General features: G+C 43.4%; 1 protein-coding gene across 3 annotated transcripts in view; it reads left to right on the top strand.

The window, feature by feature from the left end:
- The window catches only part of AZI2 (5-azacytidine induced 2), a 137,113-nt gene that overhangs the window by 36,818 nt on the left and 76,965 nt on the right, over positions 1-23,330 (top strand). For 2 of the 3 annotated variants that reach the window (XM_029589423.1, XM_029589424.1), the window contains exon 2: positions 12,319-12,551. In XM_029589423.1, the coding sequence (XP_029445283.1) occupies positions 12,319-12,551 (233 nt within the window). The remainder of the gene's footprint in view (positions 1-12,318; positions 12,552-23,330) is intronic. The other variant, XM_029589425.1, reaches the window with a different exon arrangement.

The following is a 23,330-nucleotide window of genomic DNA, read 5'->3' on the forward strand; positions in this document are numbered from 1 at the left end:
TGCAAGGTCTTCCTGTAATGTATCACAATCCGCTTGTGATTTAACTACTCTGAATAATTTTGTATCATCCGCAAATTTGATAACCTCACTCCTCATATTTCTTTCCAGATCATTTATATATATATATATATATATATATATATATATATATATATATATATATATATATATATATATATATATATATATATATAAATAAATAAATAAATGAATCCTCAGGGATCTGTACTTGCACCGGTGCTTTTCAATATATATATATATATATATATAGAAAATATATATATATATATATATATATATATATATATATATATATATATATATATATATATATATATATATATATATATATATATATATAAATGATCTGGAAAGAAATATGAGGAGTGAGGTTATCAAATTTGCGGATGATACAAAATTATTCAGAGTAGTTAAATCACAAGCGGATTGTGATACATTACAGGAAGACCTTGCAAGACTGGAAGATTGGGCATCCAAATGGCAGATGAAATTTAATGTGGACAAGTGCAAGGTGTTGCATATAGGGAAAAATCCTCAGGGATCTGTATAGGGAAAGATCCTCAGGGATCTGTACTTGCACCGGTGCAAGTACAGATCCCTGAGGCACTCCACTGTTTACCCTTTTCCACTGAGAAAATAGACCATTTAATCCTACTCTCTGTTTCCTGTCTTTAACCAGTTTGTAATCCACGAAAGGACATCGCCTCCTATCCCATGTCTCTTTAGTTTTCTTAGAAACCTCTCATGAGGGACTTTGTCAAACGCCTTCTGAAAATCCAAATACACTACATCTACTGGTTCACCTTTATCCACATGTTTATTACCCCCCCTTCAAAAAAATGAATCAGATTTGTTAGGCAAGACTTCCCTTGGGTAATTCCATGTTGACTGTGTTCCATTAAAGCATGCCTTTCTGTATGCTCTACGATTTTGATCTTGAGAATAGTTTCCACTATTTTTTCCGGCACTGAAGTCAGGCTCACTGGTCTATAGTTACCCGGATCGCCCCTGGAGCCTTTTTTAAATATTGTGGTTACATTAGCCACCCTCCAGTCTTCAGGTATAATGGATGATTTTAATGATAGGTTACAAATTTTAACTAATAGATCAGAAATTTCATTTTTTAGTTCCTTCAATACCCTAGGATGCATACCATCCGGTCCAGGTGATTTGCTACTCTTTAGTTTGTCAATCTGGCCTACTACATCTTCCAGGTTCACAGTGATTTCGTTCAGTTTGTCTGACTCATCACCCCTGAAAACCATCTCCAGAACTGGTATCTCCCCAACATCCTCATTAGTAAACACGGAAGGAAAGAATTCATTTAGTCTGTCTGCAATGGCCTTACCTTCCCTAAGAGCCCCTTTAACCCCTCTGTCATCTAATGGTCCAACCGACTCTCACAGGTTTCTTGCTTCGGATATATTTAAAAAGGTTTTTGAGTTTTTGCCTCTATGGCCAACTTCATTTCAAATTCTCTCTTCACTTGTCTTATCAATGTTTTACACTTAACTTGACAATGCTTATGTTTTATCCTATTTTCTTCAGATGGATCCTTCTTCCAATTTTTGAAGGATTTTTTTTTTTTTTGCTAAAATAGCCTCTTTCACCTCACCGTTTAACCATGACAGTAATCGTTTTGCCTTCCTTCCACCTTTTCTTAATGTGTGGAATACATATGGACTGCGCCTCCAGGTTGTATTTTTAAACAATGTCCATGCCTGTTGAACATGTTTAACCTTTGCAGCTGCTCCTTTTTGTTTTTTTCTAGCTATTTTCCTCATTTTATCAGTTTCCATTATCAAAGTTTAGTGTTAGAGCTGTAGATTTACTTATTTTCCCCCTTCCAGTTATTAGTTTAAATTTGATCATGTTATGATCACTGTTGCCAAGTGGCCCCACCACCGTTACCTCTCTCACCAAATCCTGCGTTCCACTAAGAATTAAATCTAAAATAGCTCCTCTCTCTTGTTGGTTCCTGAACCAATTACTCCATGAGCAGTCATTTATTTCATCCAGGAACTTTGTCTCTAGCAAGTCCTGATGTAACATTTACCCGTCAATATTGGGGTAATTGAAATCTCCCATTATTGCACTGCCAAATTGGTTTGCTTCCCTGATTTCTCTTAGTATTTCATCATCTGTCTGACCATTTTGTCCAGGTGGACGGTAGTATAGTCCTATCACTATACTCTTACCCAACACACATGGGATTTCTACCCATATAAATTCTACCGAGCATTTAGTCTCTTGTATGATCTTTATCCTGTTGGACTCTATACCCTCCTGGACATAAAGTGCCACACCCCCACCAAGTTGATCCTCCCTATCATTGCGATATAATTTGTACCCTGATATAGCATTGTCCCATTGGTTATCCTCCTTCCACCAAGTCTCTTTGATGCTAATTATGTCAATCTCATCATTTGCTGCTATACACTCTAACTCTCCCATCTTACTTCTAGACTTCTGGCATTGGCATACAGACATTTCAAAGTGTGTTTTTTGTTTGTATTAACCTGCTTTTCAGTTGTTAGGGATAATTCGGAAATCATTAGCTTCAGTGATTTTTTACATATAGGCACATGGATTATGTTTGCTTTTAATGGAACCTGTCTGTTGGGATGCCCTAACTCTCCTGTTTCATTAGTATCCTTCAAGGATACATTTCTCCGAACCATGCACTGCTTAGTAACTGTTGGCTTTCCCCCCTTGTTCTAGTTTAAAAGCTGCTCTATCTCCTTTTTGAAAGTTAGTGCCAGCAGCTTGGTTCCACTCTGGTTAAGGTGGAGCCCATCCTTTTGAAAAAGTCTCCCCTTTCCCCAAAAGTTTCCCCACTTCCTTACAAAGCTGAATCCCTCTTCCCTGCACCATTGTCTCATCCACGCATTGAAACTCTGGAGCTCTGCCTGCCTCTGGGGACCTGCACGTGGAACGGAAAGCATTTGAGAGAATGCCACCCTGGAGGTTCTGGATTTCAGCTTCCTACCTAAAATCCTAAATTTGGCTTCCAGAACCTCTCTCCCACATTTTCCTTTGTCGTTGGTGCCCACATGTACCATGACAGCCGGCTCCTCCCCAGCAGTCTGTAATCCTATCTAGGTGACGCATGAGGTCTGCCACCTTCGCAGCAGGCAGGCAAGTTACCAGGCGGTCCTCACATCCACCAGCCACTCTGCTATCTACATTGCTAATAATCAAATCACCAATTAATGATGGCTGGCCTAACCCTTCCCTCCTGGGCAGTAGCCCTGGGAGACTTTGTCCTCAGTGCGAGAGGACAATACATCACCTGGAGAGCAAGTCCTTGCTACAGGATTACTTCCTGCTACACCAGGGTGATGTTCTCCTACTGGGAGACCTTTCTGATCCTTTACTTTCTGATCCTTTATTTTTGAGAATCAACCTATTACAATAAAATCTCATGCAAAGAATCTAGGAGTAATCATAGACTCCAAACTATCAATGACTGATAATATATCCGAAATAGTAAAAAAATATTTTTTCAAAATACATATGTTAAAAAAAACAAACCTCAAGCCGTTACTACTACCAAATGACTTCCGTTTAGTTACTCAAGCTTTGATCCTTTCCACCTTAGATTACTGTAATTCTTTATATCTTGGACTATCTCAATCAACAATACAATCACTGTAACTTGTACAAAATGCAACAGCCCACATGTTATGTAATGTATCACGTAGAGACCATATAACACCTACATTACAATATTTACACTGGCTTCCGATATCGTATCGCACAACATATAAAATCCTGTCTATAATACATAATCTGCTATACAATTCCAACTCCATTTGGTTATGCTCATTACTAAGAATATACAGGCCCACCAGACAGCTCCGTTCACTAGACAAATGCACTTTGGAAATACCATCAATAAGATCTGTCAGTTTAGCACTAACCCGAAAACGCGCTTTCTCAGTAGCCAGACCGATGTTATGGAACTCTCTCCCAGACAATATCCGTTTAACAGCAAATCGTAGAGAATTTTAAAAAACTATTAAAAACTCACCTCTTCACATGTGCTTAGTTATAATAAGAATTATGCTTTATGAACTTCAATCCTGTTAGCACAACTCAGTAATGTAATGCAGTGGTTCTCAACCTTTTTTCTGTCGGGACACACCTGACAGATGGTTCTCACATGCGTGACACACTGACCCATGATCGTCACGGGGCTAGATGTAAAAGCACAGTTTGCATCCATGGGAACCCCCCTGACCCACAATAATGGATGTAAAGCAGAATTATGACATTCCCCATACAACTCAGCCTACAAAAAAGATATTCTTGTCCTGGTGTCATCTCAGTAACAGCAACTCAAACTCCTTCTACTTCCAGGCTCAATAGCCCTACTTATGAAAAGACAGCAGTTTACCACCAATGCATGTCCTTTTGAGAAAACACAACAAATAAGACTGATAAAACGCTTACATGCTAGTAAAATATCTCATCTCGGTAACAGACACAGAACCGACCTAACATACTCCCAGGATCTGTAGTAATGCACATAAACTAATCTGCACACGGTTACACCTGTATTATGGAATACACTCAAACAGGAGCAACCCTATCTATGAAAAGGCAACACTACAAATATTAAATCAGGCCCTAAAAACCAATACACCTCTTATTAGGAAAACAGAACTAGCAAGCAGCTATAGATCCCCACACAGAAATAATTGTAAAACTATACTAATAAGCAGAATAAATGTTTCAAAACAGCTATGAACAGAATAACATCCAACAATTAAAAACTCATAAAAACTATTAAAAATTCTCCAAACACCAATAAAATATTTCAAAAAAAGCAGACACATCACATAATATTAAATAATTAGAATGGCAGTCAATCAAGAAAAATAAACTTAAAAAGCTACCTTTACCTACCCCCTCCAGCAGCTCTCCTACTCCTCTTCCATGCAGACCATGGCACACACCAGAAGCAGCAGTAGAAGCTAAGCTCTATACTCATGGTCCTCTTCCTTAGTGCCCATGTCTCTCTCACACACAACACCATACCAGTCATGCCCCCATGACCAGTTTCTGTCTCTCACACACCAATCATCTCCCAAACAGTCTTTGACACACACACTAGTCACCTTCCTGAACAGTTTCTCTCATGCCATACACACACACAGGCTTCCCACTCCCGTGTTCTACTTACATATATGGGCTTCTCACTCTCATAATCACTTTCTCTGTCTCACACACACTCACCAGTCTCTGACTCCCATGCTTGTTCTCTCCACATGCACAGGCTTCTCATTCCCATAATCACTTTCTTTCTTTCTCTCTCTCACATACACACACACACACCAGTCACCTGATCTCTCTCATGCATACACACACACAGGCTTCCCACTCCCATGTTCTCTTTCAGATATACAGGCTTCTCACTCCCACGCTGTGTCTCGCACAAACCCAGGTTTCTCACTCCCATGCTCACTCTTCACATGCACAGGCTTCTCATTCCCATAATCTCTCTCTCTCTCTCTCTCATGCATACACACACACATAGGCTTCCCACTTCTGTGTTCTGTCTTACATATACAGGCTTCTCCCTCCCATGCTGTGTCTCAAACACACCCAGGTTTCTCACTCCTATGCACAGGCTTCTCATTCCCATAATCTCTCTCTTTCTCTCTCTCTCACACACACACACACACACACACTAGTCACCTGATCTCTCTCATGCATACACACACACAGGCTTCCCACTTCCGTGTTCTGTCTTACATATACAGGCTTCTCCCTCCCATGCTGTGTCTCTCACACACCCAGGTTTCTCACTCCTATGCTCACTCTCTTCACATGCACAGGCTTCTCATTCCCATAATCACTTTCTCTCTGTTACACACACACACACACACACACACACACACACACACACACACACACACACACACACACACGTCTCTCTCTCATTTCCATGCTCGCTCTCCACTGCCCAGGCTTCTCATTCCCTGAATCACATTCTTTCTCTCACATTCACACACACCAGTCTTTCTCTCACACACATAGTCACCTTACCAACCAGTCTCTCTCTCATGCATGCACACACACACAGGCTTCCCACTCCCATGCTCTCTCTCACATAATCAGGCTTCTCACTCCCATGCTTTCTTTCACACACACCCCCACAACACCAGGCTTCTTACTCCCATTCTTTCTCACATACCCAGATTTCTCACTTCCATGCTTTTTCTCTCTTTCACACACACATCAGTCACATCCCTGACTGTTTCACACACACATCAGTCATCTCCTTGAGCAGTCACTTTCATTGTCTCTCACATATACACACACATCAGCTCTCTGACCAGTTTCTCTCAATCACACACATGCTCTCAATCAAATACATTATCTCACTTACACACTGGCTGGCTGGCTGCTTCTCTCTCTCTCACTCACCCCCCCCCCCCCAGTACAAATGGTAGCTGCAGCAGCCTTCTTCTCCAGCCCCCGCAAGCCAAGAAAGTAGAATCCCATCGGCCGCGGGAGGTTCATGCTGCTGTCTCCTTTCTCGATTACCGGCTGCTTCAATTGCTCGGGGGCCGATGCTGCAGCCACCACTGCTACTTTATCACACGGCTCGGCTCTTTCTCTTTCCCACGCACCGCGTATCACTTCCTGTTCCGGGTCACGGGGGGGGGCAGGCGCGGGAAGAAGAAAAGGCCAGCCACGGGTGCCACAGCTTCTTCTAGCACCGCTGCCGTTCCCACTGGGCCTGAACGTGCTGATAGCCTGGTGGCAACGGCAGCAGGGAAGGAAGAGCAGCAGGAGAGACCGGGAGCACGCAACACACCAGCCGGTGCTTGGCGACATACTGGTGTGTCGCGACACACCGGTTGAGAAGCGCTGATGTATTGTATCTGTATTTTAATATAATATAGGTTTTTTTAAATGGTATAGGTAACTTTTGTTCTGCTTTGAAGTGTCTGGAAAAAGTGAAATATAAATAAAATTGCATCAAATACATCAGTTTGAGTAAATAACCACTTTAATCAAGTACATTTTGCCTATTTGCTTCCTATATCCTTAACCACCTTTATACATTGTATCACCTTCCTCTTCTACAAGTTCCTAGGGTCATTTGAGAAAAAGAACCTTGAGTATTTCATTTTTTCCTTCACCCAAGGGAAGGGGATTCCCTAATTCCATGATATCTTTTTATAGGTAAGGCTTTGGATTTATTGAGGTTGATGTTATTGGCAGATATTTTGCCAAGATTTTTAATCAATTTTATTGTTTTCAGTATTGCTTCCTGTGGGTCAATTATAAATAGGAGCATATCATCAGCAAAGAATGCAAGTTTAATGGTTTCTTTTCCAGCTTGTATGCCATCAGATCATTCATTGTTCTGAGAGTAATAGCTAATGGCTCCAGAACCAAGGCAAATAGCTTATTTATTTTGATTGATTACTCGTTCAATCCTCAATAGAACTCTATATGAGGAACAACAAATTAAAACTGTGCAAATATAATTGGGTCTATAATTACACAATGGTTTGGTTTTCTCTGGAAACTTTTCACAAGTTTTTCCACATATGATGTCCCTTTACATTTATGAATAAGATTGTGTAAGTGTTCACAAGTTGAAATAATAACTATAATAATTCTTGTTGAAACATTTAATCTGACTTTTGAATTGGTGGTTCTGGTTTGTATTGGTTCTGCTCTTATTTGTCCCACAGGTAGCAGTGTGCTTCCATTGCAAATGAGTTTTCTGAATGGCATTGTCTGGATACTGGAGACCTCGGGATTGGCATGACACTGAAAAGATTTTAAGCCTTTGTTTGAGCTCCATTAAAACCCAGCTGTCCCGTAATAATTAATTTGAAGATTGTTTTGAACAAAATCTCTAGACCAGATACTCCTGTTGCATTTAACTTGAGTAATTTTTCCATCACTGTATCTTCTCAAGTTAAGAATTTAGATGTGACTTTAAAACTCTAAACTATCCATGAAGCCTCATATTAAATCTGTGATAAAAATCCTCTTTTTTTTTCCAAGATTTGGGTGTTGACACCTTTAACCCATTAGTGAAATTTGAGGACTTTTGTTCCATTGCCGGCCTTAATTTTAACTAATGTTGACTATTGCAACTCATTGCTGTTAGGTTTGCCACTCTCTACATTGAAAGCTCTACAGATTTTACAAAATGGCTAGACTCCTTACCAGCACTAGCCGTTATCAGCATATCATCCAGATCTTAAAACACTTCATTGGTTGCCTATGACTTGGAGAGTGAAATATAAAATTGCGATGCTCATTCGTAATTACTTCTTAATGAAGATTTTGCTCCATGGAAAGTTGTTTTGCTCTGAATCTATATTCCAACCCGGTCACTACATTCTGCTGACAGAAACATTTTGGAAATTCCATCTTATCAAATACTTCACTTGATGGATTCAAGAGTGTGCATTTTCATTTGCTGGTCCATCATTTTGGAACACTTTGCCCTTGAGCCTGTGGTCATTAACGGACACCACTCTCTTTAAGAAAGCTTTGAAAACTTTTATGTTTACTGCAGCTTTTGATGGCATAGGTTAATTCTTCTTTTAATATCTTTCTGTTTGGCTGGTCAGCAGATAGAATAATATGATGGCTTCTCAGCAGCTGTTATGTTTTTTTCCTGTTTTCTTCTCTTAGTCTTATTCTTATTGCAATTTTTATGGTTTTATGTATATTTTAATTGGTTTATTTTTATGATATGTATTGCGTGTATTTGTAATCTGCTTTGAGCTGCTGGAAAATGTGGAAAAAGTCTTGAAATAAAATAAATTCATTTACAGGATTTTTGGTGATAGTTGTTTTGTTTCAAATAGAAACGATAACATAGTAAACAGCAATAAATAAGTAATAGCAGGCATCCCTGACACAAGTCTCAAAGATGAATGAATGAATGTGGTCTGGAATTGTTCATGATTACAGTTGCTTTACAAAGATATTCAGTGTGTTTTCTGAGAAACCAGTCTGGCCATAAATATTCCCATGACACACTGTCTAAAGCTTTTTCTACATTAAGGCTGATACTTATGGTGTCACTTTTTTGAGTCTTTTGAGGTGGCAGTGGGCATCTGTCATGGGGGTCATTTTCAATCGGCTGCCTCATTGCAGAGTGTGGGGGTGCTTTTAACGCTCATACTTTGTAGATCAGTTTCTCTTTGAAACAGTAAAGATCACACATACAAAGGGTGCACATACTTTGCAACTTTTACTTGTGAAAGAGGCTGAAAATCAAATGTGCGGGCATGGTTTTCCTCTTCTGACCTAAACACCCATTCGCCTTATTTTTTTAACCCACATGCTTTTAGCCAGACTGAGAAGCTGAAATGTGGGGCGGAAATCCCCCTCCCCCCCCCACCCCCTGCCAAATCTATTTTTCCATAGACAATATTTTTTTCTAAAGATTAATTTTCAGAAAGTTCATTAATGATAATAAATGGATGCCAATGGCCTTGAATTTGTTTCCACATAACCTTTAAACCACATTGAGGACCGTTTTGTAACAGGCTGCAGAGCACTAAAGTGTCCATGCACTGCCCCCACACGCAGACTTTTCAGAATGTTTTCAAAAATTTGTAGGTCAGGTAAGATAATCTTGCTAAACAGCTGGACAAGTTGGAGGCGATCAGAGCAGCAGGAAATTTAAAACCTGTGGTTTGTCTGGCTGATATTGAAACTTAGCAAGACAAACCATCCTAGCCATTTGATGCAAACAAAGGCCTGGATTTATCAAAGTGCGGTAAATATCGCATGCGATGGGAAAAGGGGAGTGTTTTATGGTAATAGGGAGTTTATCGCAATTTGCGCTGATACCTATGCAAAGAGGTAAGCTACCGCAAATTGCGATCATTTTTTTGCACTTTGAGCTACGTGCCCGAATGTGGTATTTCCTACATACAACCACTGGGGGGGACCTTGTTTACTACGAGAGGGAGAGAGAAAAGCCATAATGTCCTGACCCTAGATAGGTATTTATATCTCTATGGGAGGCCCACCTAGTAACTCAAGGTGAGGTTTAGGTATTAGTGTAGGGGGTTAGGGGCCACTTTGACATTCAATGTGAGACGTGCGAACAGAACAGTGCTCTCTTGTGAACATTTGATGACCCTCAGAGTGAGGAAACTCACCCAAAGATGAGATTTGTGCAGTGTTCTCTCAACCTAGCTTAACATCAAGCTAGGTTGAGAGAACATTCACCCAAAGATGAGATTTGTGCAGTTTCCTCACTCTGAGGGTCATCAAATGTTCACAAGAGAGCACTATTCTGTTTGTACGTCTCACATTAAATGTCAATGTGGCCCCTAACCCCCTACACTAATACCTAAACCTCACCTTGTTACTAGGTGGGCCTCCTATACAGATATAAATACGTATCTATGATGATGGCTAGTCTCTCTTGCTCTTGCTCTCCCCCCCCCCTCCCCGGGCTCTGATAGCTAGGTGAATGCTCTGGGAGCTTCAAACTACCAAAACCGGCATCTGCGAAAAACATCACAATGGGTGATAAAGCCATAATGCAAGCTATCGCACGGCTTAACGCTCCTGAAAAATTTGTAGCTAAAATCGGCGTTAAAGCCGTGTGATAGGGCTTAGCAAAATGGTAAACCCAGCCCACTTCCGCCCCTAAGTTCTCCTCTCTTTCAGATTTGCATCGCACCATACGATATGGTGGTATCGCATGCGTTAAAGGAGTTTTCGCATTTGTTAAGGGCGCGTTTCGCATGCAATAAGCCCTTAACGCATGCGAAAACTTCTTAGCACATTTTGATAAATGAGGGGAAACGTTTGGTACTTATCCTAACAGGAAAACCAAAACAGAAGTGTAAGCTTGTTTGGTGAGACTGTCTCCAAGAGAAAAGTGATGAACTAGAAAATTATCCTCTTATTTCTCTGCTGGCTTTCCTGCTTCCCTTTCACAACTCTATTGTAATGTAATCTGTGAATTGCTTGTATTATTCAGACATCATCCTCTGCCTTTATCTGCTCGGTTTGCTTGGACCAGATGAGAGCTTAGCAACTGAAAGCTAGTGAAGAAATGTATTGTTAATTCAATAAAGTTTTTTTTTTTTAATTCCCTTTTGGTGAGGTGGCTCCCAGAACTGAATACAGCAGCAGCATCCTGTATATGGACAGTATTACTAATTAGGTATTCTTTACGAAGCAAAGGGCATGTCCTCTTTATCTGTTCGACTCAAGGTGCTGCAGCATCCTTCTCTTTACTGGTGTTTTCACAGATTTTCCCACTACTGAAGTTAGACTGAGAGGCCTTTGCCTTGTTCCACTCTTGGGGACATCTGTCTTTTAATCCTTTGTTATCGTCCCTGTTTCCAAAGCCAAGTTGAGCAGAATTATGAAGGCTGCAGTTGGTGCTTCTCTTGAGCCTTTTCAGCTTGCTGCATGTACCCATTACTTTCAGTTGTGTTAACGCATTTACTGTCTCCTCTGTAAATGGATTTGTGGTCATTTCACAGTTATTTTTGACCTTATTTCCTGCCTTCGGCATGTTATCTTCTCTTTCTCCTGTGTATTCTGAGCAAAAGAATTGGTTTAATATGTCTGAAAAAAAGGTCTTACCTCCTTTTACTGCCCGGGCAATTTTCTGTTCTTTGTGCACCTTTGCTCTTCTAACTGTCTGCCCAGCCTTTCTTTGTCTTGTTATTCTTGCTTTCTCTTCCTCTTGTAATTTTTTAAAATGCTTTCCGAATGCATACCTTCTTGCTCTGGCTATTTCTGCAACCTCTGTAGAGAGCTATATTGTTCTTTTTATTCTCTGCCCTTTGCTAGCCTGTTCTACATAAAGATTTGTTGCCTCTCTATGCTTCTCCTTATTGCTGCCCATAGTTTCCTTTAGATCCTTGCTTGCTACTAGGGTTTCTTCAGCAAAGCCATGCATCTTGAAGTTAATCTGAAATGGGCTCTCTAGCTTTATATTTAATCTGTATGTATGTGTGTGTGTATAGATATATAGATATATATATATTTAGCACTTCTCAGCATGTGCGAAAAAACATGCAGTCTCTCCGGCCATCTGTTGGTTAAATGGACCAATTAGGTTCAAATTGTATGTGAAGGCCAACCATGGCTCTGAAATTTGCTCTGTTGAAATTTGCTAGAATCTCATCAGTGAAAAGTAGAAAAATCCATGCATATGCCTAGTTTTGACTGCATTGTTTAAACTGCATCTTTTTGCCACTTTTTTTTTGAGGGGGAAGTGGGGAAGATAAGAGAAATTGTTTTTTGATGTTGCAAAACTTTCATTTACAGCAGCTGCCATGGATACGCTGGTAGATGATGACATTTCTATTTTGAACCACGAAAATGCCGAGAGCACTGAGAAGACAGCTACGGAGACTCCTATTTCAGCTCTTGCAGGCGACGAATCCGTTGCATCACACTTTGCACTTACTAAAGCATATGAAGACATCAAAAAACGACTGAAGGAGACTGAGAAGGAGAATTCCTTACTGAAGAAGAGAATAAGGCTGCTGGAAGAAAAGGTAAATGTAGTTTGTTTCTTTTGTAGTTTAAACAACAAAAAAACAAAAAAATCAAATACAAATCAAAAAGCAACTGAATAAATCCATAAATACTGCTAATCTTTGAAAAGGGATACAATGAAAAATGCCAGGTCAGACCACTGTTGAGCTATACATTTCTGATCATTACGACAGATAGTTTTCTCAGACAAAATACATGTAAGATTTCATAGTGGGTGTATCAAAATGTGTGCACATATATGTGAAATCTATGTAGTGTGATTTCCTGTTCAAAAAGGCGAAGTAAGAAGCACCTGAAAGGGGTAATAAAAAAAAAAAAAAGTTGGTCGCATTATTCTATAATCAATAGGTTTTGCTGTAGTGTACTATATGCGTTTTATAAATAACCTGATTAGATTCAGTAAGGTAGATGGCTTTTTGTTTTTTTTAAAGGCCTTTTTCCTGTTTATTCCTGCCTCCATGAAGAGACCTCTTCATGCCATTTTTTCAGTTGTAGCAGAATTTATTTTCTCTTAGGACAAGCAGGATGGTAGTCCTCACACATGGGTGACATAGATGGAGCCTGGCACGGAAAACTTCTGTCAAAGTTTCTAGAACTTTGGGTACACTGAACATGCCCAGCATGCCCTATACCATGTGACCACATGAGGACCATTTTTAATCTTTTTTTTTTTTTTTTTCCACAGAGCTGTCATCTTGCGGTCTTGGAGCTTGTGCTCTTATTTTTTTGTAAAACTTACATTTTTAGGCTAATTTTTGGCCTTGTTCCTGCACCAGGTCCCTCTCAGTTTCCCTGTCTTTAGTCAGTCCTGCGGCACAGTAAGTTCTCATTTTTGCGGTCTATTCCCCGTAGCGGTATCCTCCAGGGCCTGCAGGCCATAGACCATTAACTGATCTTGTTTTTCGATATGGCGTTGTCAAGTTTTTCGTCTGTGCCCCCAGTGTCCTCGGACTATGTCCATCACAGATCAACAGGCTGTATGCATTCTCTGTGTGGGAGCATCCCATGACATTCAGGGGTGCCAATTTTGTGATCAGATGGACCCCCAAGGGCCAGAGGGCCCGCCTCAAGACACAAGTTTTTCGCCTGAAGAGATCTGAGCCTTTGGCGTCTGTGTCGAAGACACTAAAGGATCATGGGGAACCGATGTCTATTGACCCCTCACCATTGGAACCTCCACCGGTAACACCGGAGGAGCAGAGGGCTGGTGATCGGCCCTCCTCGGTCTCTTCTAGGTCAAGGGCATCTGGATCTCCAGCTTCCATCTTGGCACTGGGGAAAGACTGGACCGAGCACTGTGGGAAATCGAGAAAACTGTCATCAGTCACCGTCGCTGCAAGGAACCGGGCTCGGGCTAGCACCGGTTCTTACCACGATGTCCCCGAAGTGTCCCCGAGGCAAGGTTATACCCTCTGTCGATATTGGGGCTCCGAGGTGGTCTCCACTGATGCTGGTGCCAGGTACTGACCTCCCTTGAGGCTCTGAGGAAGATTGTGCCACTCCTCCCGCTCAGCCGGTTCTGGCATCAGTGAAATTCGAAGAGGAGTTGGAGCACAGAGTGCAGTTGGCAATGGATCAAGCCGGTGCCTCTGCCAGCACCAGTGGCTCCTGTCCCTGCTTAGAGCCACTGTTTGAGCACCTCAATGTTCTCCTCTGTCCTCACTCAGCTGGTTCCGGTGCCCCGGAGACCATCGATGCCAAGTGGGACACCATTACTTAGCCTGATGCCATCCTTGTTCATGGCTCCTCAGATGAAGAAGGCCCTTCGAGGCTGGTGGCACCTCTGCACCCTCCCTTTCCTGGTTGGCCCTCCCGCGTATACCTGTGGGTTCATCGGGGGCCATCAGGACCGACTATGCCGTCTGTGCCCATGGTGCCTTATCCTCGGGGCATTCCCAGGTTTTCATTCCCAGCTGATTTCAGTGAGGACACTATACCTCTTATGACCCCTAGGGAGATGCCACTTCCAATTCCTCCTCCGGAGGATTCAGAGAGCCTACCCTCAGACTTGTCTCCCCTGGAGGAGCAATGGAGGACCCCACCCAAAGACCTAACCTTTGCAGAGTTTGTGCAGGCCATGGCGGAAGCCATTCTGTTCCAGCTAATGTCAGAGGACACTAGGCACAAAATGCTGGAGGTCCTCCAGTTTGTGGATGCTCCAAAGGAGCTTAAGGCTGTTCCAGCCCATGAAATCTTCAAGGAGCTGCTCTTGAGAATTTGGGAACACCCCCTCACAGTGCTGCCTGTGAATAGGAAGGCCGATGGGGTGTACCTTTTACAGCATGCCACTGACTTTGAGGAACATCAGCTCCCCCACCAGTCTGTGGTGCTTGAGTCCACACTTAAAAAGGCCAAGCGCTCCAAAACCCATGCCTCAGCTTCCCTGGGGAAGGGCCCATCAGGCACTGGATGCGCTGGGTAGGAAAGTCTTTCAGGGTGCCATGCTGATTTTTGAATCGCCTCTGTTGAATATGGAGGCAATGAAGACGCATCAGGCAGGTTTCATCGCAGGCAGGAAAAAGGGCCGAGCACTCCCAAGGGTGCTCTTTTTATTGTACATTCATACAAAGGCAGATGATGTGTCATCACATGATTGGCTCCTTTCCACATAGCAACAGACGTGACTCTACACTATTGGCTTGGCTCAGGGGGTGTGTACGGATCATTTCATTGGCTGCTGAATTCTATACCTCCTGTCTTTGTCCTGCCCCTGACTAGGGGCAACTAGCTTTTCTTTCAGGCAATCAGGGTTAATTATAAGCTAGAGAAATACATTACAGTCAGGTATCCTCTCCTAGGCAGAGAGGCTTAAGCACAAGTAATGCTTTATTCAGCGCATAGGCCAGGGAGAAGGGAAGTTAGTGTAAAACCCTGAAATGGCTTGCTGGCAAAGCTTATAATTCCCACAGCCTCCTACCAGCTTTATATGACCCAGTACTCCCGTAACCTCTGGAAACAGGTTCAGGAGGTAGCCGATCGACTGCCCCAGCAGCAGCAGGAGGCTGCTTTGGTGGTCGTGCATTGGCATCTTGCGTGCAGGAAGCATGAGATGTGCTCCACCTACAGTGCATTTGAGAAGGTGGCAAGAGTTGTGGTGGCTGGAAATGGTGCCTGGAGGATGGCTTGGCTCCGAGCCTTGGCCCTCTGGCCAGAAGTGCAGGAGAGGCTGGCCAACTTGCCATGCAATGGCGAAAATCTCTTTGGTGATAAGGTGAGGGATGTGGTGGCTCAGTTGCAAGACCACCATGAGACCCTCCAGCACCTTTTGCCAGTACCTCTGACTTGCCGTCTTCAGCCAGGAGTTTGGCTTGGTAAGGGCCAAGGTGCTCCTTCTGTCTTCAGCGGAAGTATTACCCGCCTGCGTTTCATTCCCACAAACCACAACCAGCACCACTGCCCAGCCCCGCTAAAGGGTTTTGACTGGAGGGGCGGGAGCAAAAGCAAGCTGTTCATCCCTGTGCAGTTGGCTACATCACCTTGGACCAGAGGGTTCTGTCCATCGTCTGGCAAGGATACAGACTGAATCTGTTGGGTGTTCAACCACATTCTCGTCCAAACCCCTTTTGGGGAGCCAACAGTGTGTCAGGAAATCCTCTTGGTGGAGCTCTCCACCCTAATAATGGCCAAGGCAGTCAAACCTGTTACACCAGGACATTGGGGATGGGGTTTCTACTTCCGGTATTTTCTGATTCAAAAGAAAACTGGGGGTCTTCGTCCCATCCTGGATCTGAGGGCCTTGAACAGATTTCTAAAAAAAGAAAGGTTCAAGATGGTCTCTCTGGGCACCCTGATTCCCCTCTTGCAAAAAGGGGACTGGCTATGCTCCCTTGATTTAAGACACCTATACCCACATCGAAATCTTCTGAGGTCATAGGAAGTATCTCAAGTTTGTGGTGGGCGAACGCCACTTTCAAAACAGGGTGTTGCCGTTCGGTCTGGCCTTCGCACCGCGGGTCTTTATCAAGTGTATGGCCGTGGTGGGGGCACACCTGCACAAGTTGGGAGTGCAGGTTTTCCCCTACCTGGACAATTGGCTGGTTAAAAGCACCATCCAGGTAGGGGCAACGTGTTCCTTGTGCTTAACCATCCGGGTGCTGGAGTCATTGGGGGTTCATTATCAACTACCCAAAGTCTCATCTGAGTCCGTCGACCCAGCTGGACTTCATCAGAGCCCTGCCGGACACAGCTCAGGTGAAGGCCTATCTACCCCACAGCAGGGTGCTGACCTTGGTGTCCCTCGCGAGGGTGTTGCAGCAGAGCCAGCGGGTCTCCGCGAGACAAATATTGAGGCTGAAGGGCACATGGCTGCTACCATCCATGTTACTCCCTTTGTCCGCTTGCATATGTGCAGGCCCCAATGGACCCTGAGGTTAAGTGACATCCGGCCTCCCAGAGCCTCTGTGTTCACATCCAGGTTACACCATTTCTCCGGGACTCTGTCCTGGTGGGGGAACCTCTCCAATCTGAAGCAGGGGGGTCTCATTCCACTTTCCCATTGTTCTGGTTGTCCTCACCATGGCTGTGTCAAATCTGGGGTGGTGAGCCCATGTACAAGGGCTCCACACCCAAAGTCTGTGGTCCGCCCAAGAAGCACAATGCCAAATCAACTTCCTGGAGCTTCAGGCGATCAGGTATGCTCTCTGGGCTATCAGAGATCAGCTGGTTGGCAAGGTGGTCCTGATCCAGACATACAACCAGATTGCCATGTGGTATAAGCTGTTTTGCAGCCCAGTCTCTGAAAGATGACAAAAGTAGTCCAACAGCTTGGGAAGGGGGCAGGTGAATGGATCCAAGTCATGCCCTGCACACCAGATGGAAAATCTTTTCCATTTCAAACTATAGTACTTCCTGGTGGAAGGCTTTCTAGAAGCCACCAGCACCCATGAGACGCTGTCTGAGAGGTCCAAGGACTGACAGGAATCTGGTCCAGATCTGGTCCTGGACCTTGTCCCAGGGAATGATGCTCTGAGCCTTGTACCTGGCCGGAATGGACAATGTAATAGCGGACCATTTCAGTTGAGCTTTCAAGTCTCACTTGTGGTCCCTGAACCAGGCAGTGGCAGATCAGATCTTTTATCTCTGGGGAACCTGAACGTGGATCTGTTCACCTCCCCTTGCAGCAGCAAGGTAGCTCAGTTCTGCTCCCTGTACCAAGCAGACGGCGCCTTGGCCTCGGATGCCTTTGCCTGCAGCTGGAGCCAGGGCCTTTGGTATGTGTATCCTCCGATCCCTCAAGTGATGAAGACTCTCTTGAAGCTTCGCCAAGACCAGGGTACTATGAGCCTCATAGCCCCACATTGGCCAAGTCAGGTCTGGTTCTCGCTCCTGCGGGATCTCTCCCTCCAGGAGCCAGTCAGCCTAGGGACTTCCCCAGACCTCATCACTCAGAATCGGGGCAGACTGTGGCATCCCAACCTCCGGGCCCTGTCTCTCTCGGCCTGAGTGTTGCGAGGTTGATTCTGTGGAGATTTGCAAGGCTGCGACTTGGAGTTCCCTCCAGATGTTCACCTTTCACTATTGTCTGGACAGGGGTGGCTGTTGTGACAGATTCGGCCAGTCCGTCCTTGGGGAATCTCTTTCAGCTCTAAACCCAACTTTTCCTGCCTATGGCCCCTTTTCGGGTTCTGGCTGTCTCCCTCTGTTGCTAACAGCACCACTGTTGTGTGGTGCCTGTTAGTACTTGGTTAGGTGTCTGTTGGTCCTTTTGTTCTCAGGGACAGCCTGTAGCTAGGAATTCACCTATGTGAGGACTACCATCCTGCTTGCCTTAGGAGAAAGCAGAGTTGCTTACCTGTAACAGGTGTTCTTCTAGGACAGCAGGATGTTAGTCCTCATGAAACCCACCCACCATCCTGCGGAGTTGGATTTCTCCTATGGTTTATTATTTTATTTTTATCGTAATTCTATGTTACGAGACTGAAGAGGGGACCCCGTGTGGATGCGTGGTATAGGGCATGCTGGGCATGCTCAGTGTACCCAGTCAAAGTTCTATAATCTGACAGAAGTTTTCCGTGCCAGGCTCCATCTGAGGACTTAACATCCTGCTGTCCTAGGAGAACACATGTTACAAGTAAGCAACTCTGCTTTCTCCAGCCATGCGTACTGCAATATTGGGATTGGCTTCCATTCTGTCCACTGCCAGTCAATGAAGTATGGAACGGTAAGGGGACCTGAGGTTTGGCCCAGTTGAATAGTCTCTCTTGTAGTTCCTAGTTTCATCTCCCTCACTTAATTGATGCTAGCCAGGGGTTGGTACAATCCCTTGAGGCAAGGGAATAGTTGAGAAGTTCCTCTGGAAGCAGATTGACTGTTGAAATGACTTCCTGTGCTACTTCCTGGGGTTTTGAGTGATACTTCTGCAGTGCTTTCAGTGCCAGCCTGCTACAAGAGCTGTAAGCCAATTGAACGTAAGTCTCCTATTTGGTGATAAATGGTTCTATCCCTATGTCATTTGGTGAGCACCTCAGAGATGGCCTGGTGTACAGGCTTTTACTGTATATTTTTTTTCTTTTCAAACAGATCACCAGGTCTGATTTGCTAATAGGCACACTAGGCCTGTGCCTAGGGCAGCAAAAATCTGAGGGGTTAGCAGGCCAGCTGAAGATGTGTTGCCTTCCAAGTGTGCTTAATCTCATTCAGCAGAGAACAGTCTTCTGCTTCCTGTTCCAGCCCTTCCCATCCTAGTGCAGAGAACAGGAGGGGGAAGAGTGAGGCTAGAAAGGACAGAGCAAAGAAAAATACCTCTGCTACCCATTCCAGCCTTCCCCCCTACTCATTCTGTGCAGGAAACAGGAGAAAGAGAGTTGAGACTTGCACACATAGCATTGCTCCCCAATCCAGCCCCCCTTCTCCTGTCATTCAGCGTCATGAGGGGATGATTAAGCTTGAAGCAGAGAGCGCAGAGCAAAGAAGGCTGTGCCTTCCGATCTTCTGCTCTGTTGTCCCTTGTCCGCGGAGAGGAGGGTAGAAGGTGGGGGTAATAGCACAAACAGTGCCTAGGGGGTGGCAAACTCTAAATCCGTCACTGCAGATCAAAAGAACATGAGACATGCCATGGGGGTCAGATCAAGGGTCCATGAAGCCCAGCATCCTGTTTCCAACAGTGAACCAAGTCACAAGTTCCTGGCAAATTAAATAGATCCCAAGCTTCTATTCCTTATTGATTAATACCAGTTTATTGACTTCTCCTCTATGTAATTATCAAACCTTTTTTTCAACCCAGTTACACTAGCTGCCATAACCACATCCTCTGGCAATGAATTCCAGAGCTTAATTAAGCATTGAGTAAAAAAGAACTTTCTCTAATTTGTTTTAAATGAGCTACTTGCTAACTTCATGGAGTGCTCCCTAGTTCTTCTATTATCTGAGAGATTAAATAACCGATTTACACTTACCTGCTCAAGTCCTTTCATGTTTTTGTAGACCTCTGTTATATCCCACCTCAGCTATCTCTTCTCCCTGCTGAATAGCCCTAACCTCTTTAGCCTTTCCTCATGGGGGAGCTGTTCTATGCCCTTTATCATTTTGGTCGCCCTTCTCTGAACTTTCTCCAGGCAACTATATCTTTTTTGGGATATGGCAACTACAGTTGCACACAGTATTCAAGCTGCAGTCTCACCATGGAGCAATACAGAGGCATTATGACATCCACCATTTTATTTGCCATTCCCTTCCTAATATTGTTTGCTTTTTTGACTGCCCCAGCACACTGAGCTGATGATTTCAATGTATTATCCACTATGACGCCTAGATCTCTTTCTTGGGTGGTAGCTCCTAATATGGAACCTAACATTGTGTAACTATAGCAAGAGTTACTTTTCCCTATATTTATCATCATTTGGACGTCCAGTCTTGCAGCCTCCCAAGGTCCTCCTGCAGTTTATCACAATCTGCTTGAGATTTAATGCCTCTGCATAATCTGATCACCTCACTCATTGTACCCCTTTTCAGATCATTTATAAATATATTTAAAAGCACCGGTTCAAGTACAGATCCCTGAGGCGCACTCCACTATTTACCTTTTTCCACTGTGAAAAGAACCCATTTAATCCTAGTTTGTTTCCTGCCTTTTAACCAGTTTGCAATCCACAAAAGGACATCACCTCCTATCCCATGACGTTTTAGTTTTTCTAAGAAGGCTCTGAGGGACTTTGTCGAACACCTTCTGAAAATCCAAATACACCACATCTACTGGTTCACCTTTGTCTACATGTTTGTTCACCCCTTCAAAAAATGTAGGAGACTTCCCTTGGGTAAATCCATGCTGGCTGTGTCTCATTAAACCATGTCAATTTAAATCTTCTGTGATTTTTTTTTTCTTTAACAGTTTCCATGATTTTTCCCAGCACTGAAGCCAGGCTTCAACGGTCTATAGTTTCCTGGATCACCCTTGGAGCCCTTTTTAAATATCAGGGTTACATTGGCCATCTTCCAGATCTAGACTGCTTCGAAGAATATCAAAGATAGGCTAACAAACATTTGTGTCATTGTATACCTGTGTGTGTGTCTAGAGACTGGAGTGGGAGATTTGATGTTTTTTCTCAACCTTTTAGCTAAGATGAAGGGTAGTGTCAGTCATGAAATTTTGAGCCGTGACCTGAGATTGAATGCTGCTGACTATTGGTGGTTAATGCCCTGCCACCTAACCCCCAGTGGGAGTATGATTTTAAATACCATTGCTAAAACAGGGAGATCAAACCTCCTGTTCAAATAAAACAAACAGCCTTGATCAAGCTTTGTATAACATTTTCTGTGATTTTGCAAATGTAACATTTTTCCTATAAAACACTTTTTTTTTTTTTTTTTTTTTTGTATTTGACCGAAAGGATTTGCTTCAACAAATTTTTGTGAGGCTGCATTCCTGATCGCACCATTTTATATGTCCCCTATATATACACACACACAGATTTTTCTTGGATGCCCCCGTAAGGTGTACATTGGCATGCTCTTACTCTCCTCCCCTAGCATCCATCCTGACACCTGTCAGTCAAGGCAACCACTTGCCCACACTCTTTGCCTCCCAAAGCACCCGCCTTCTGTACTCTTCAGATACATATTACTCATGCTCTCATTGCCCCCACGCAAGTTGCTGCTTTTTCATCATTCCCCTTTCACTTTCTCTGTCTTTTTTTTTCCCCTCTCCATCCTTCTCCATTCAGTCCCCTTTTACTCTGCTTTCCTTCCCCCCCTCCATCTCTGCAAGCTGTTCTGTTGTTCTCTTGCGCTCCACAACCTTTTTGAGCAGGCAAGAGAGGATACCTTCTCCCAAACAGTGCAGTTGACAGCTGCGGAGCTCCGTAGAGCCGTGTGAAGGGAAAGGAAGAGGCCGGCGCTGACAGTCACTGGTACAGGAAAGCAGTGCTGTAATATCTCCATGGCAACACTAACTGCTTATCGGCAGAAAATAGGCCGTGGGAATCGTGCAGTGTCATGGCCTGAGATGAACCCTGCTTCTCTCTCTCAAACTGGAGAGAGATCGAATAGGAATTTTGCAGAACCTGAATTATGTATCGGGTGCCATCAAAAGACTACCGGTGAACTGCTTTCTCTGCCTGCAATGCTGCTATGTGGCAAATGTGCTGGTAGGACTTCCAGTTACGTTCTCATAATCGTAAGGACATATTGGAACTTTGGAAAGATGTCACAACGCCTGTGTAATAATTGACTCTCTTATATAGAATTCACTGTAATGAATATAATGACAAATGGGGTAGACTTCTTTTAGAGGCCTAGAAATAGCCTTTTTTTTTTCTGTTAATGCCAATGATGTTTGTAAGTTCCAGGATGTAAGCCCTATTTATTATGGGAATTCTTGAAGGAAGGAAGGATTTGAAAAATCTTTCAGAGCAGAGCACACCTCGTAGCTAAATATATCAAACTCGATTCGCTTACATAAAAGCATAAGAAATGCCATACTAGGACATCGAGCCTAGCGTCATATCTCTGACCGTGGCAAAAACCAGGTCACTTGGAGGAAGTACCACAAGAATGTTAATGAAGAAATCCATTCCCTGTTGTTGACTCCCAGCTCTAGGCAGTAAGAGATGCCGTCACCTCGGCCTACCTTGCTAATAGTTGTTACAGGATCTGCCCTCCAGAAACCTGTTTAAACCCATCTATACTACTGGTCTTAATTTTGCCCGGCTGAAAAAATTTGCTTCCAGATGGCATGTCTTCTGGTCCAGGCACTAGTTTACTTTGTTTCTGGTATTTGTTTTAATTTAGATTGTGATTGTTTTATTTGCTTTATTTCTTGTTTTATATGTTATGTTATGCTTTTGGAATCTGCCTAGAACAGAGCCAGGCATAGGTGGGATACAAATTATAAATAAATAATAGTTTAATTTGGTGCTTCATGCATTGGTCACATTGTTGTTGGACTGGTAATATAAATGAATATTAATGCATTGTGTTCCTTAAGATACAGACAATCAGTAAAAACAAAAAAAAAGTGTTAAAATTAATTTCAGAAGTTTTCCTGACAAGTAATATTTGCCCTGTATTATATAAATGTGTTGCTTTTTAGTTGTCAGAGGCAGGTAATCTGCTGTTCCTTCATGCCCTTTCAGAGCAGTCTCACTCGCTTGTTAAGAATAGTGTGTGATTGGTTCATGCTCTGTGTATATTGTCATTTATGACATCCTTGCCATCACAGACCAGGGCTTCCCAAACTTTTATCCTGTATGATCGCATTTTAGCACTTGAAAATACACATGATCCCAGAGGACAACCAAAGCAAATTAACAGGTGTGTGTGGTCCCTCCCTTTAACAATCGCAC

Source organism: Rhinatrema bivittatum, chromosome 2 (assembly GCF_901001135.1).
Source record: "Rhinatrema bivittatum chromosome 2, aRhiBiv1.1, whole genome shotgun sequence".
In the NCBI taxonomy this organism is placed as follows: domain Eukaryota; kingdom Metazoa; phylum Chordata; class Amphibia; order Gymnophiona; family Rhinatrematidae; genus Rhinatrema; species Rhinatrema bivittatum.